Here is a 16416-nt window from a genome sequence, read left to right as displayed (position 1 = left end):
AGTCACATTTTGTCTTCCAACCCTTATATTTACCAGTATTTTCTTTTTTCCAACTTTTACTCTGTGTCTTCAGGCAAAATAATTGCAATGTCTCACAGTATAACAGCCTGTGATTTAAAGACAAACCCACTCCATTCTACAACCTTTTACTGGAAAGATTCTCTGTCTTTTTCCCTAGTGTGGGCCAAATCTTATTAGATCACTTTTTCTTCCAGTCAGAGGCACAGCAATCACCTCTCCTAGCAAATATGAGCACGTAACAGCTCCAGAACAACTGCAAATACAACTCAAGGAAACACCGTATACTGAAGATTTTTTTGTTTGTTTGTTTATTAGATATTTTCAAGTAGGGTATTTTTAACTACCCTTCCAGGCAAGTTAGCACTAGGCTTGAGGGGAGGGACAGAAAAAGAGTACGGCTAATAACATGGGTTCAGCCAGTACTCCATGATCCACCAGCAAATGCTCAAGATTAAAGTCTGAGGAAACACTGAAAAATGGACTCACGTTAACCAGCTTTCAGGAATCTCTTAAGAAAATTCATACCAACACTGTATGTTTCAGCAAGAATCAATGAAGGCATATGTGCCTTACGTTAGCACTGATGAAGATTATTAACTGCTTTCATAAATACCATGCAAAATGTGTAAAGAGCCAGGAAAAATATTGGAAAGATGTGTCCACTTGGCTCTGTGTGGGAAGCGCCTGTGCAGCTCAGTCTTTTTGCGAAGCACAGAAACTGCTGCTTGTGTGGATTAACTGAGCATTTCCACAGTAGATATGTTATTTTTCTTTCTTTGTGGCTTATTCTTTAAATCACTTAGCTTAAATCCATATGATTTTAAGTGTCAGATGATTTCAAAGCAAGCCTATTTTGGATAGACAAATCTTGTTTCAGGATTGCAGGATTCCAAAGTATGTGTATATATATAGTTAAAAGACTTAGGATTAATCCTGACTTGCAGAAATAACTCAATACCAATAATTAATTGGAATAATTCAGTAATTTTCTGGAAGCATTAGTTTTTGATCCAGTAAGCTATTATACGCGCTAGATGTTTCTGTCATTGCACTGGCCCTCAGATATAACAATTATTTGTGAAATTAAAAAGAAACACAAAACCTAAAAAAAAGGCAAGTTATGCAATAAGGCACGGATTTAAGCTGTTGAAATCAGTGTAATTCTACACAAGGACTACTCTTCTGTTCGTAGAACAGGGTTTACTTTCAGCGTAGCTTATGGTGCTTTGGAAGCATTTTAAACTAAGCTGAAAAAGCCACTGTCAGTCCAGAATAGTTGTTGGTACATGAGACTTTACAACATGTAACTTACGTGTTACATGTACATGTTATTTTACACAATAACTACTGTGATTTAACCACTGGAGACAAAGCCTTGGGTGACATGACCGTGCACGTTCCACTGAGAGCCAATGAGCACTCTTCAAACTCCTATGTTTGGTTTTGTTGTTTTTTTTTTCCTCTTTCAGACTAGCAAACTATCCTAGCATGTTGCTAAATATTTTTGTTTTGTAACATGTAAGGACATCACAACAAAATACAGGCATTAAACTTTGCGACAACACCATCTGTCGGTAAGAACAGGTTAATGAAACCACAGCATTGACAACCAGCGCGTGCAAACTGTACATGTCATTTCCATCACTAAAATGTCTTACGGTAAAATAAACTAAACTATAATGATTTCTTATTTCAATGCTGTGGTGCAAGATTTTCTGTCACAGTACACTCAACTTCAAATTTTAATTAAAAAAAAAATCTGTAATAGCATTGTACACATTAGGCGTTGTACAAAACACTTCTTTTTGTATTTGTTTGTTACGCATTGTCAACTAAGCAAAGACAGGACAGAAAAGAAACGGGAAAAAAAAGCGCCTTACCCTCATGAAATGAAGAAGTGTTACCCATGGCAAAGAGATGTAAATAGGAAAAGCTGGATGAAAGATGTGTGGAAAGGAAAGTAAAGGCATCACTGAAAACAGGGAAAAAGAAAACAAAAGAAGTGAGGAGAAATGGGGAATGGTTCCTCTTAAATAATATATTCTGAAGGCTAGTTTTCCAATGCTTTTTTGTAAAAATTGTGGAAAGAAGCAAAAGCATGAACAACAGTAGTAACAGCTGCCATTATATCTACAATCAGCAGTGATGTTGCTGAACAGGACTTGCACTTGTCAGTCCAGATTGCAAAATTGTAATCAGTGCTGTATTATCATCAAGAAATTTAAATGTCAAGTCACAACTCCGCAGAACATGCTAGTGAAATCAAGCCATGCGCTAACATCTACATAAAACCAACGTTTTATACATGCAACTGACAGAACGTTATGCACAGTATTACACATCACCTCAGCCTTGCTCAAGCATTTGTGACTTTCCTGATCGGTAAAGTTGGGTGAGAATGTTTTTAAAGGTGTGGGGTTTTCTGGTTAGACCACACTGATGGGAAATTACTTAGAAAATAAATAGTAAAACGCCTTTTCTGAAAAAAAGCAATGTTTAACACATTGACCTAGTACAATAGGGGACCTAGAGAGAATACAAGTTTTGAACCTGCATTCCCAAATTCCCCTCTGCATACTGCTTCTCAATTGTTGATGGAATTACTGATTTTGTTGTTGCTGATCACTTGTTTGGTTTTTGGGAGATGGCGTATGGAAGGACCCTTCTCCTCCCTCATCATAAAGGTTTGGGTCTCATCACGATAAAGAAAAGGAACCAACTTAGAAATCCTTAAAAAGGTTTCACAGAATGGAAAACTGCTCTCCATCCAGCTTTAGTATAGTTTGCTTTTATAACCAAAATTGTCTCTCCAGTGCTTTTGTACATCTCTCTGCTCTGAATGAAAGAACAAGAGCTTTAGACTGGCTATAGGACCTAAACACTGAGAACATGACAGCCATTATCCAGCTTAACATCACTAGTGCAAAAACGCCAGGAGAGTGCTGTAGTATTCATTTTCGGTCCACGATTCACCATCAGGACTTAGCATAAGCATGAAAGAGGGTGAGGCAACTTGCAACTGACTACTGCTTTTTCCTCTGTCCTCCCCGAGAGCTCTAAGTGCCTGAGAATGGTGTTGGGGTGTTGGTGAAGAATAAAGAGGAGCCCAGTAACCAGAATGGTCACACACCCGAGCCGCTGCGAAGGCCATTTAACTTCCCTTTTCTTCAAAGGCTACTGCTAAGCCCCACCTTGTCTGTCACATAGGTCCACTCTAATTCGTGGTGTGAATTTGGATTACTGAAAAGACATCAAATGACTAGATTTACTCAGATCCATTTTGACTGGAAGGATGAACCTCGGAGAAGCTGAGGCTGTCCTCCCCACAGAGTACATGAGACTGGGGCAACACCGGTAACACATACCACAGTTATATGTTATCTGGACTCACGCTGCCCGATCCGTCAGTGTTTTGCAATACACTGGGACAACTCCACTCACTCATCCCGTCATTTTTACTAATAACTCATTTAGCCACATGATTTCTCCAACCCATTGTTCTCTTTGTAAATAAATAAAAAAATCTAATACATTTATCATAAATCTTTCCAATTACACTGCCCCATAAACTGTCCTGAACTCCAAACCTCTCCTCATAGTAAAAGACTTGTTTTGGCTTACTAAGCTTTTATTTATTGTTCTACCCTCTCTTAAAAGGCTGTTTATTTCTTTAACAATATTTTACACGAGCTGTCAAAAGCCTCCTGAAAATTCCTATCGGTTATGATCTTTGGGTCCACTTTCATTCCAAAATCATCACTGATTTCTTTTTTTCTTTTAATGAGTTGTCTAACAGGCTAGAATGACATGATTTGCCCTTGTAAATGCCATTCTGGTTTGACCCTATCAAGTTATACTTATCTAAGTATTCACACTATTTTATCCTTGGGCTCAACAGGTTCCCCTTGTTAATGGTAACAGGAGGTCATCAGCTAAACCCTTTGCAACACATTGTGTATGTGGTTTGGTTTATGGACTCTTGTTGGCTCCTATTGTCCATTAAAAAAAACCAACACACACACCCCCACCTAAGTTCTGGAAATGAGCAAAAATTATTATAAATCAAATTTCCTACCTAGCCTTTTATAGGTTGTTAAAAAAATCCCAGAAAAATACAAAACACACTAAGCTTTTATCCTGATAGTGATTCCAAGGAAACTAGCAGAAGGATTAAAAAAGTTTACTTCCATCAGACCACTATATGCTATTTGCAGTCATAGCTTTCTCTAAATTTAAAGTAAGCAAAAGCTTACATGCTTTGAAGCAAATTTGTAAACATGAGTAACAAACGCTAAATGGTAGAATTTGACTGCATTTCAGTCCCATTCCTTTACATTAATCTCTACAATAAAAACGTTCATGCAATTTATCACAAGCTTCTAACTTTCTACGTTTATTCCAAATGAAGATCTGGAAAAAACACACTACTTGCTTCTCTGGAAGAATGTTACTATCATAAACCATAGCAACAGCAGAAGGTTAAAAAAAGCAGACATATGAATGCTGAAAAGCTCATAAACCTATGTGAAATCAATTTAGCATTTTATTCTTACATTGCAATTAACATCCATCTATAACTTAAAGCTCTGCTTTCAAGTCCAAAGAAAAGGCAGGTTTGGCTGTTGAAAGTATACTATTTTACAGAAATGTTTTACTAATAAAGCAGTCTGGGTAGAAACCACCACACCGAAATAACATTTAATGCCACCAGCGAAAGGTAGTAATGCTTACACATTCAGGGTACCCTGGTTCTGCCTTTTACAAAAACGTGTCTCTCGCGGCACAGCTGCGACTGCAGAGGAGAGCGACGGCAGCAGCTGTCGCCAGCGTATTTCTAAGTAGAGGTAGAAGATGGCTGTCGCTGCTTTTGCTTACAGCCCTGGGACAAGACTCAGAGCACCTCGCTTTCCAAGTGCCACTTACTGCAGCACGCACCCCAGCAAACGTCACTCCTGCACTGCCAACTTGAGAAGGAAGGAGGGTGAGAGAAGACAGAAAAATAACCTAGCGTTACTCCTTTCCAGGTGATTTCCCGATTAAACTGTTCGTGTTGCAGGAACACAAATTATTATATTTAAGAGAAATTTAGACTGCTTTTAATTGGTGCTTGCAGTAAAATTTATTCAAATTGGCCTGAATTGGGTCTCTATTCCTTTGTATCGGAAAGTGTAAAGATTACTAACTGCACCAAAACCACAATCTTTTGCAGCATTAAAAATACGGCAGCACTAATATTACATCTGTTAAACTAGCATGACTTACTATGGTTGGTCTTCTCATGTGTTTCAGACTTTTAAACAGAAAGAACAAAAGCCCTCCTATCCAAAATAGCTCACCATTCCATATTCCCTTTTTAAAATTTTTTTTAAACAGAAAACCCCAACAAAACTTTTTTAAGTAAAGCAGAAATGATCCTTTAATCCTGCAGTTAAAATTTGATATAAATGCACTCACATTCATTGCCAAATCCTCAATCTGCCTTTTGGATCATAACAAAGTCACTAAAAAGCAGAAATTTACACCATGAATTTCTTAGGCAAACTATAAAAAGCACTATAACTTACCGATGTCATTGCTTCTTTCAGAGGAGTCTTTCTCTAGAGTGCCGGATACTGTACTGCTCACTAATTCCACTTTTGGACTATCACTCCTGCATTTGGGTCAAGAAGAGGAGATATTTTATTGGAGTTTTGGTGTGGGTTACAGTAAATTGATAGCTAACTTACAATTAATAATGAGAGACCGAAATATTCTTCCTTTGTAGCACCAGAGTAATAGCAATGTGTCAGAGAGACCAATCTCCAGTAAGCAGACATGCTGTATGGATTAACCTTATCTCATTTCTCCTTAACACCTGTCAAAAAAGCCTATTTTAGACACCGTAGTGTCCTGAATAATTCTTCAGATGTTCGCAGCATCTCAACATGAAGGAAACCTAAGGGCAAAGAGACATTCTTCAACACCTTATTTGTAATTTTTTCTAATTAATTGGCTTGCATAAACTATGGCGATGGTCTATCTAGAATACTGCAGAAAGGGAGAGAACCTCAAGCTAGCATTGTGTGTTTCAGTGGTTCCTAGTATTTACTCATAAATGCACCTCTTCCACCAAAAGAACATCTTTATTTATTTTTGCACGTTGCTTACGAGATTAGACTATGAATATTCTTTCCACAGGTCCAAAGAACCAAGATCACCCAGTCTGTCTGAAAATGCCTTTGGAATAGGCAAATGTCAAGAGTTCTGATACTTCATACAGAGGAACTATTTTTAAACCAAACAGGAGATCAAACATAAGCAACATGATTATTCTTTCTTTGTAGAACTTTATATCCCACAGCTACTTAAGTTTACTAAAATAATCTGACTATTGAAACAATTAATTAAAAAAGGGCCAGTGGTAGGCAAGTAGCTCGGCATTGCACAGGTCACACAGTGACATTTATCTGTGACATTTACTGTGATAACAACTGTTCAATTAATGCAACAAATCGTACTTACCATCATTATCAGGTCACCTAACAAATACCATCATTTTTCCACAATGACTATTCCCAGCGTAGCACTGTAACAATTATGATGTACATAAGGTACCCAAATTATGGGTAAAAATATAGATCTGTCCCTGAAAGAACCCAGGCAAATGTGCATTTCTATGAACAGCAATAATTAGCCATTGCCAGTAAAATACATAGGAAGCTCCTGAATCTCATTGATTTTTTCATTAGTCTCTGCTTTTGATGCCGTAAGCTGATGACAGATGGCCTGAACCTCAACTCACGGCAGCAGTTTATGAGCAAAACACAAAGTGGTTGGAAACCCTATTTCAGAGTTCAGGAAGGCTGTGATAAAGAGCCTGAAAATTTGTGTTAAAAAAAGGAGGAAGTCACAGATTAAGTGAACATATATCCAGTTAAACACTGTGGTAGGGTGACAAGTATTCTATGAACTAAAAAAGATAGACAACCAGTTTATGACCTGAAAAACAAACTAGTCCTACACAGCTATCAATATGGCAGGCAGTCTGCACCAGGAAGGAAACAGAAGAAATTTAACACATTCCTAGAAAAATGTATTAATTGGCAAGACGACAAAGAAGGGTATTCTCCAAGTGACCTACCTGACCAATTCGTTTTCTTATCTTTTGGTATATAACTTTTTTTTTTAAAATTGCTTATATATTTGTAAATCTATAAGAAGCAACATAGTTTCTTGGCTGACAGGGCAATGAGCATCTGACTGCGTACTCTGTTTTGCACACATATATTTCTCAGCAAACTGAGAGCACTATGTGAGTTGGAAGCTCTCTGGGAAATGTGAGTATGGTTTTGGAGGAGATTCTTAGGATGGTGCGATTTAGGGCTGAAAGTCACAACATTTACCATTTGACTACAAAAGATACCAAGATACATGACATCATCCCCACAAAAAACCCCAACTCTGTTGTCAAAAGAATCAACAGGCTTGTTATGCCGATCTACATCCATACTGTTGTGAAAGGAGTGGAGCCACCCCTTCTTGGTCACAGCATCTCCCTCCCTCTGCTCGTGCCCATGCAGATAGGCTGTCAGCTTGATCAGGCAGATGATCAGCCTGAAAAAAAACCCACACTAATAGAAATCCCACTGCAAACTGATTAATTGCCATTTGGAGCAACGCCCTGACCCATATGGCTGAACGGCTGCACAAATGCTGGCGCTAACATAAGGGAGGCTGCAGGAATGGGCTGCCAGGAGAGGGAACCTGCCCCTGTTAGCAGCAGCATGGACACAGATTGGTTTAGACTGATTGTAAAAATGTATTTTCTGTAGGTCTTTATGGCTTGCCGACTCCAGAGAATTGGCTCATTGGTAAATTGTATAATCACAGGTATGTCTAAATAAGCTGTGAAGCCTTTGGAGCAAATTGACAGCTATTGTCTGTCCCACATGTTTTTTGTCTCTCCTATTGCCCTTGAAGCCCTAACCTGCCTCCAGGGAAGGAGGATTACATTTAAATGGAAAAACAATCATCACCACAAAAAGTCAGTGAGATGCGTAAGATGCAAGCCACTTACTCAGAACAGAAGAAAACCCTCTTCTGCTAACCGGCAGACATGGAGATCTCATGGGACACACTTTTTAACTACAGCAATTTTTCCCCCTAAGTTCATGTACTGGTTTTGGCTGGGGTAGAGTTAATTTTCTTTATAGGGGCCTGCATGGTGCTATGTTTTGGATTTGTGACCAAAACAGCGTTGATAACACCCAGATGTTTTAGCTATTGCTGAAGGGTGCTTACACAGCCTCAAGGCCTTCTCTGTTTCTCACACTGCCCCGACTGTGAGCAGGCTGGGGCTGCACTAGAAGCTGGGAGGGGACACAGCCGGGACAGCTGACCCCAACTGACCAAAGGGATATTCCATACCATATGACGTCATGAAGGGGGGATGTTCAGAGTGATGGCGGTTGTCTTCCCAAGTAACCATTACACGTGATGGAGCCCTGCTTTCCTGGGGATGGCTGAACACCTGCCTGCCCATGGGAAGCAGTGAATGAATTCCCTATTTTGCTTTGCTGGTGTGCGCGGCTTTTGCTTTACCTGTTAAACTGCCTTTATCTCAACTCACGAGTTTTCTCCCTTTTGCCCTTCCGATTCTCACCCCCATCCCACTGTGGGGGAGTGAGCGAGCGGCTGGGTGGGGCTGAGCTGCCCACCGGGGTTAAACCACGACAGGTCAGCGAAAATTCTGCTGGTTCAATTCTTATTCTAATTGCCTTAGGTTTTTCAGATTCTGGAAATGGATACCAGTAGGTCTTAAAAATATTTACTATCTTATTAAACTGAACTGATTTAAAAACAAAATGCCTTTATTGAAGTGACTGCTTTCATTTGAAGTTTCACATTTCTTAATTATTCAAGTAATTCAAAGTCTATTCCATGGATTATTTCATTATGTGAACTTTCTGCCCTCTTCCTATAAGACACTCTTACAAGTTAGAGCTTACCAGGCAGAACAGCTATATGAGATAAATACATTAATTTGAATTAGCTGATAAAGTAATTCATAGGGAAACTGCTAGCATTGTGATCATCAACATGCATCACCATCACCTTAAAAATCACCTTTCCTTCTAAGTTTTAATCTAACTACTGTTACAAGTAAAATTCCTTCAAATATAATGGTATTAGATAAAAAGAACAAAGTATTTTCTTCTGTACTAGACATAGCAGAGTTTGGACAATTAAGAACATAACAGGGTTACTGTTTATATCTGCTTTTTCACTTTGTTAACATGAAAACTGAAATATCTTTAAAAATGCATGGTTTATTTATACAATTTTGTACTTAGAAAAAAAGGAAAACAGAAGAGCAATAAAACAGCCCACCACAACTCTAAATGTTTAAAATATTTATAATACGTTTAAAATATTCCAGGCAAAGGACAGAACAAAAGAATACCTACCCCGTTGCATGCCTAGCCGGTGAACTGAACACTAGGGTATGTATTGGTCTTGCCAAGAAGACATCACTTAGCTAAATCTAAAGGTCGTAGCAAATACTTGCTTCTCCAAGCATGCCCAAGTGACCAGCAGGTGTGGACTATATTTTGGAACAACTGGGCAAGCACGTTCAAAGCTACGGAGTCCAAAAGAAGCTGTGGCAGTATCACCTGGATAGAAGGGTAAGTTCTCAGAGATGCACAGCCAAAGCACTTCAGTAAGATGAAACTGGCAGCACAAGGCAGGCACCGTTTTTTTTTATTTTGTGTGTCTCAGATTTCACACTGAGAGCATTTGTTTAATGAACCATATGTGGAGGGATGAGAGGAATCGGTGCCTAGGATTTCTATTTTATTCCACTCTACCCTATATTCCATTCTGGTATTTAATTCACCATTAGTATATTTGAACTCCAGTAGTTCAATGGCAGCTCATTTTTCTAACAGTACAATAATAAAATTATTTCTATGCCTATAATCTAGTATTTCTGCAAGACATGCAGCTTGTCCATTTTAGACAACTGTTTTTTTCTGGTTTTCACCTATTTCTATCCACTATGCATAAAGGAAGTCCACAGTGCACAACCCAGATGCTGATGGCTAATGTAGCCATCTACACTTGATTAGGACTACAGGCAAGGCCATTAATTTCTGCAACCTCTGCTTTTCCAAGGTCTAGCAGAGATTACATGGAGTTGTGTTGGCAAGTCCAGCTTCTCAGTGCTCCTCAAAGGCTGTAACCACCTCTGATAAAGAGCATCATGTAACTATAGAATAACAACCAACATTAGAGCATAAATACTTGACAGCAGTATTCTGCAGTGGCACCAGCTTAAAGAACGTTCTATGAAGACGCATGTATTTTGCTAAAAATTGATCTCAAATGATCAAAGAGAACAGACTGAAACCAAGCTGACAGTATTTGAAATGTGCATTGTCTAATGCTGTTCCTCAGTACAATCCAAGCTTTTGCACTGACTTAGTGCCCCGGCTAAGCTGGAATAATTTGAGGTAAACTAAGAAAGTCAACATCAGCGCAACATACTGATGCAGGTATTTCCCACACGTGGAAACTATGATGTTGTAGTAACACTGTGTTCATCAGTAGAAATGAACCGGTAATGAACATTCCAAGACAGTTATTCTTGAGAAGATAGTTATGATCCAGCCAGCTGACTAGAAGGCTCTTCTTTTTTTTTTTTTTTTTTTTTTTTTTTTTTGTTCCTTAAATGGAGTTTACCGTGGAATAAATTCTGACATTAACTGTAAAATCTAAATTCTTTAAATATGTGTTTTTTCCACTAATCCCAAAAGCACTGGACGGAGGAAAAACAATACCTTGTATGAGTCACAGGCACAACTGGTCTTTCTGGTCGTCTCGGGGGCAAGGTACCAGGTCTATTCACAGAGTTTGCTTTGGGTGGCCGAGGTTTCTTCGGAGGTATAGCAGGAACTGAAGGCTTCTGCAAGTCTAACTGTTTTTGCTCTCTTTCTGATCTTTCTTTAAATCAATTATTTCCAGAAAAAAAGAACACGGATATTATTAAGTGGAATTAATTTGCACTCACAAGTCTACAATTAAACAAGAAATCTTCAACTGTAGATACACTGTATACAAAGAAAAAGCTTATCTCCTTTCCACTTCTGTCCTAAATCATTCTTTATTTGAAATAACGTTTACCACAAATCAGTTGTTTGCTCTGCCTGACTGTTCTACCTGTAATTCCTCATGGCCGAAATGTGTGTGCAGTGTCTGAATGGGAATGCTATTTTTTATTTTAGTAACTTGCTGACTTCTGAGTGTAGAAAAAAGGAATGGCAAAAAATTACATACCATATGGAACAATTTCCCATGAGCACAACTTATACAAATTCTAATATGAAACAATATTAAGTTAGAAAGTCACAAAGATAATTATGCTGGATATTCTTAACATCTCTTGAACAAACAGAGAAATACCATTTCTGGGGAAAAAAGTGTGTTTCAAGTGAACTACAGTTAAATGAAAAGAAAAGCATTAAAATTCAGCGATGTTTGGCAGGATGTAAGCCCCTCAGAAAAATCAAACCTTTTATTTAGGTTTTTAAGCACAGACTTAATAGCTGAATTTTTCAGCTTGACAGTGAAAAACTGGATCATTTGCAGAACTGATTATGCATAGTTACGAAGTGCCACAATACTAACATCCAATGCCAAACACGCAATGCCTGTGAGTATGTAAAGTACAATACACATGAATAACTCTTGTAAATAATATGGTTTAAATTCATAATACAAGCCAAACATGTAAACACGTTTGCCACACTATAAGAAACCTGATTCTTCTTAAAGAAAGGACAGAAGTCTCAAAGGGACCAAAGTTTCGCTCTCTGTATCCTACTATGTCAACACCCCGCTTCCCTTGACAACACTGTCTATGATATGTTGTGAATATTACACCTCTGTATACACGTAAGAGGTATTGGGAATGTTACAGGCTATTGCTTAATAGGTTCTAGTTTCCATCTGAGAGGATCATGGAATAAATCACGAGAAACACAAGCCACATTAGATTTGGAATAGTCCAGTAAGTGACTGTTGCTCACAGGCATACACCCTTTTTCAGTACACTTTCAGTTGATACAATCGTTGGGTCCTCTGTACTACCGAAGCTTTTCCAGCGTATTGTGTAAGTTTTACACACTTACTCCTATGACAATTTATACTGTGTCAGTGTCCAAGAACCTAAACTATGTATGAGGGACGGGATAGGCAGCATACCAACTAACAGCGTAAAGAACGTTCCTGTGCCGCCCCTGCTGCCACGCCACACCTAACAATTCCTGCCACTCCCCTGTACTCCGGAAATGTAGGCATGACTCCTACGGCCTCTTTTCAACATTTAGAAAAGTTACAGGTATTTATGCCCTGGGACAGTAACATATTTAAACTTCCTCCACCGTTTTGACAGTTGGCTTTGTAAACCCAAAAATGGAAAGCAAAGGGTCTGAGATAACCACGAGAAGTAGCACGCATAACCAAAAGTAAACATATGTAGACAAAAGTGCTAAAACACCTGTCAGATCGCTAAGGCATATATCCAGAAACAGATCTTGGTGCAAAGTCTGAATGTTCTGGCACTAAATTATAACTGCATATTATACATTCAGTCATGTGCATACACGTGCCTTTTAAAAGACTGCAAGTTTGAATACCTAAAAGTTAAGAAATCCAATAAACAAACTTGGCTGTACAACCCAACAGTCCACTTAAACGTATGAAACTTGACACCATCTTCAATTAGAGAATCAATGTAATTATCTTCCCCAAACTGTTCAGAATGCACAATGAACACAAAGGTTTAATTTGCTTGTCACTGCTCTGTGTGGTACTGTGCCCCATTTCTTGCAATGTTCAAACCTGGCTTTGAAGACAGAATTTTTTCATTTCTCCACAGGCTTGCCTATGACTTTTGTGACTATGATAATGGGGTGATTCATAAGCATTAATGACTATATCCTCACAAAACCCCTCTGTGATGCAGAAAAACCACCAACCCTGCTTTTAACTAGAGAACCAAGGCATATAGATGTTAAGAAAAAAGTACACGCTAATCTGGGGGATCTTACTCAATGAAGGACCTGGGTTTTACCGAGCACAGAGCTTTAGACAGCATTTTATCTATTGAGAGCATATCTCCCCTTGACTTCAGCTGAGACTGCAAGTACTTAACAGCTCTGGATTGGTACAATTGAATACCCTGAATTTAGCCCAAAAGCAACAATGAGATCCTTTCCAAAATCCATATCACCACAGATCTATCAGATCTGTGGGAAATAAGCATCCAAACAATACACTTAATGAAAACAGGGACTAGGAAATGGGGATGTGCATCGGTTCCATTTCCTCTGTCTCTCTGCAGAGAGCAGGCAGGAAAGCACATTTCATACCTTTTTCTTCTGTTCGATTAGGAAGACATTCTGGCCTTTCTGGAGGTACCTTTCTGATTTCATGCTTTCGATCTGTGGTACCTGTCAAAGAAAGGAAAATTTAGAATTCTGAACAAGCCAAACCAGCATATACCGCCATGTAAGATTTAATTCTGCAATTTCTCAGGCTTTTTACATTCTCCAATTTGAAAATGTCTTGCTAAAACTGAACATAAATCTAGTTTCAAGTATTTGCTGACACCATAATGACAAAAAAGCAATTGTATGTTTATGTTTTCACAGTGAAGTTTACAGTTTCCAAAGCGTGCCCCTCGAAGGAATAGGCACTTTCAGACCATTCTGTGAAAAAAAATAAATTCAATAACTACAGATTTTTAAATGTGGACAGATCCTTTACCATTGTAGACATACTTAACTGAGGAGCAATTCAACAGTGCGGAGAATCATTAGGAATAAATAAATTAATTGGGCATTTCTGCCAAGAGAATACTTAATATAGATGAATATACAGGGCTTATTTTACATTAAGTTAAAACCCCCCTCTTCTTCACCTCTAGTACTAGCTGTTCACTTCCACATATTAGAAGGATGAGAATAGTAGTACTGACAGTATTCTGCATGACTATTTTAATTGACAGCTTTTGGCCTGCAGGTGTAAGCCTCTGCCACCTTCTGCCTCTGTACTAGAGACCCTGACATACTGACTTCTGTTGCTGTAAGGAATATGGGAACTTGTGGCACCAACAACGGGAAGATTTTGCAAAAATTTCCCGGCACATGCAAGATGCAATCTTCTAGCCCCCATATTATAAGAAATGCTTTATGGGATATTGGCTTCGCTGCATTGGCTAACTACTAGGTGCTAATGCCATTTCAACTTAGCAGTGTTGAAAACCGCTTTAGGTAACACTATCAGTATTTCAATAAAAATTACAGTAGATGACATCCAAGAAAAGCAGAGGAGGCAGGGCAGGCAACACAGGGCAATTTTTTGCTTCAATCTATTCTATTATATGCGGTTCTCAAGTACATTTACATTTTCTGAATGTGCTGTTGCAACTCTTTTCTGCAGCTGGTTCCTAGAAATCAGAACTCATCAGTGCAAATTGCTCATCAGTGGTGATCACCGGCCATTGTTTCTTTATATAACTATGCTGTTGGACAGGCAACACCGTATCACTTATCATGTCAATAAATAATACTGAATTGCCATTTAACAGTTGGACTTGATGATCTTAAGGGTCTTTTCCAACCTAAATGATTCTATGATTCTATGAAAAATACCTCACTCCTGAGAGGAGAAACTGTTGCTAGAAACCAGTTAAAGCCTTTCTAAACATGAGTTATGCAAAGCACAAGTCAACATATTGATAATTTTGCACATATGAGTGTGATCAAGGAAAAAAGAGACACAAGTCTATATACCTAATTACAGTAAGATTAACAATCATCATAAACACACAGAGCGACACTCTCTGGCCATGACTAAAACAATGAGCCTACAAACACTTAGGAGCTCCCAGGCTCAGGTGTACTCCCTACTTGGGTTGTGACCCCCAAATTAATCAGTACCCAGGCAGGCACCATGATCCTGCCTCAGCTGCCAGGAGAAGGTCACCTGCAAGGAAGCTCTGGTGAACTCTGTACCAGCTCCCAGAGGGACTCAACAGAGTATTCCCATCCTCCAGTCTAGACGCAGTTGTATGGCTTATCCCAGCTAACCAGTGAAATGCCTACTGCTTTTCAATGACTATGTAAGGGACTCGTGCTCCTAGCTTTGGTTCTCCAGTTTTCACCTTACTTTGTAAAGTAGCCCAGCACAGACGGCCCCGGCAGTCCACTGCTGTGCAGAATTTGGAAGAACAGCCAAACTTCCAGCTATACTATAACAAAACTAGACATCTCCTTTACATATGTACCGCTAGTACTACAAAGACCAATTCTAATTCTCTGCTATGATTTTATGCTCTGCATCAGAAGATACTGATACTTAATTATTTAGGCTACAACTGATAGTTCTCAATTTATTCATCCCACTGTGACTGGTTAAATATGCAGAAACATTACTGGAAATTGTTACCTACTATCAACAGTAAGGCCTGACATGGGGATGTGGTAAAATACAGTGTTATCTCGGTAAAGTGATAATTTGACAAAGTAGAGGATGTCAGGGTGGTAATAGACATAGGCTGATTGTCACTTCTAATACGTGTCAGAAGAAACTCTTGTGCATCATCAGCCAGGACTTGTCAAAGACTGAGTATGAAAACAAAGGACAGCAATAGCCTTGGCTTTGCCATAGACTTAGATGGCCTTATTCAAATTGTCCGCATCCTTTACGCACCCATTTTTCCTTCTGAAAACAGGCACGTTATCCTGCTACGGTGACGCAGCTAATGTGTTGGATGCAAACCGGTACAAACATATTCAAAGTATTATTCTCTAATTCTAGGAGTATGAATTGAAAGAAACATAACGTTTTATAGAGCTTTTCCAAAACGTGTCAGGCTGTAACATCAGTTGTCACCAAGACATCTTTAGTATGCAACCACCACTAGATGGCAAAGTTATACTGCTCTCTCTGGACAGTGTTACTCACTGATCTTAAAATCAAATCTGTGTTTTTAGGAGTCTCAGGACAGAGTGAAGAACAAACCATGCGTGTCAATAAGCAAACCAAATATTTATAGTCATGATTCTGTAGTCAAAAACTGCTTGACAAATTCAAACTAGTTAAATTATAGCCTGTTGATTCAGTGAACTGTACACTGCTGTGACTTGTTCTATTAGTGGATCAAGACTGTAGGAGAGGGAAATTTACTTTTTAAAGCACTGAAAGCTGGCACAGACCATAGTTACAAGAAAAATAATCTGGCTAGATTGGACGCGTTTGTTTTGGTTTTTTTAATGTGCGCCAGCAGTGGGGGAAGCGGTAGTGCTGCTGCAGAATTTTAACAAACCAACTGGAGCTAAGGGATTAAAG

General features: G+C 38.8%; 1 protein-coding gene across 7 annotated transcripts in view; it reads right to left on the bottom strand.

The window, feature by feature from the left end:
* SH3KBP1 (SH3 domain containing kinase binding protein 1) overlaps positions 1–16416 on the bottom strand; it is a 247382-nt gene that overhangs the window by 15373 nt on the left and 215593 nt on the right. For 6 of the 7 annotated variants that reach the window (XM_076356614.1, XM_076356599.1, XM_076356606.1 and 3 more), the window contains 3 exons: positions 13434–13514; positions 10842–11004; positions 5586–5671 (listed from right to left, as the gene is read on the bottom strand). In XM_076356614.1, coding sequence (XP_076212729.1) covers positions 5586–5671; positions 10842–11004; positions 13434–13514 — 330 coding nt within the window. Of the gene's footprint in view, positions 1–4753; positions 4986–5585; positions 5672–10841; positions 11005–13433; positions 13515–16416 lie in introns of those variants that run through there. The other variant, XM_076356631.1, reaches the window with a different exon arrangement.

This window comes from Aptenodytes patagonicus, chromosome 1 (genome assembly GCF_965638725.1).
Source record: "Aptenodytes patagonicus chromosome 1, bAptPat1.pri.cur, whole genome shotgun sequence".
In the NCBI taxonomy this organism is placed as follows: domain Eukaryota; kingdom Metazoa; phylum Chordata; class Aves; order Sphenisciformes; family Spheniscidae; genus Aptenodytes; species Aptenodytes patagonicus.
The sequence above is the reverse complement of the archived record's forward strand: the minus strand, read 5'-3'. Positions and strand labels throughout refer to the sequence as shown.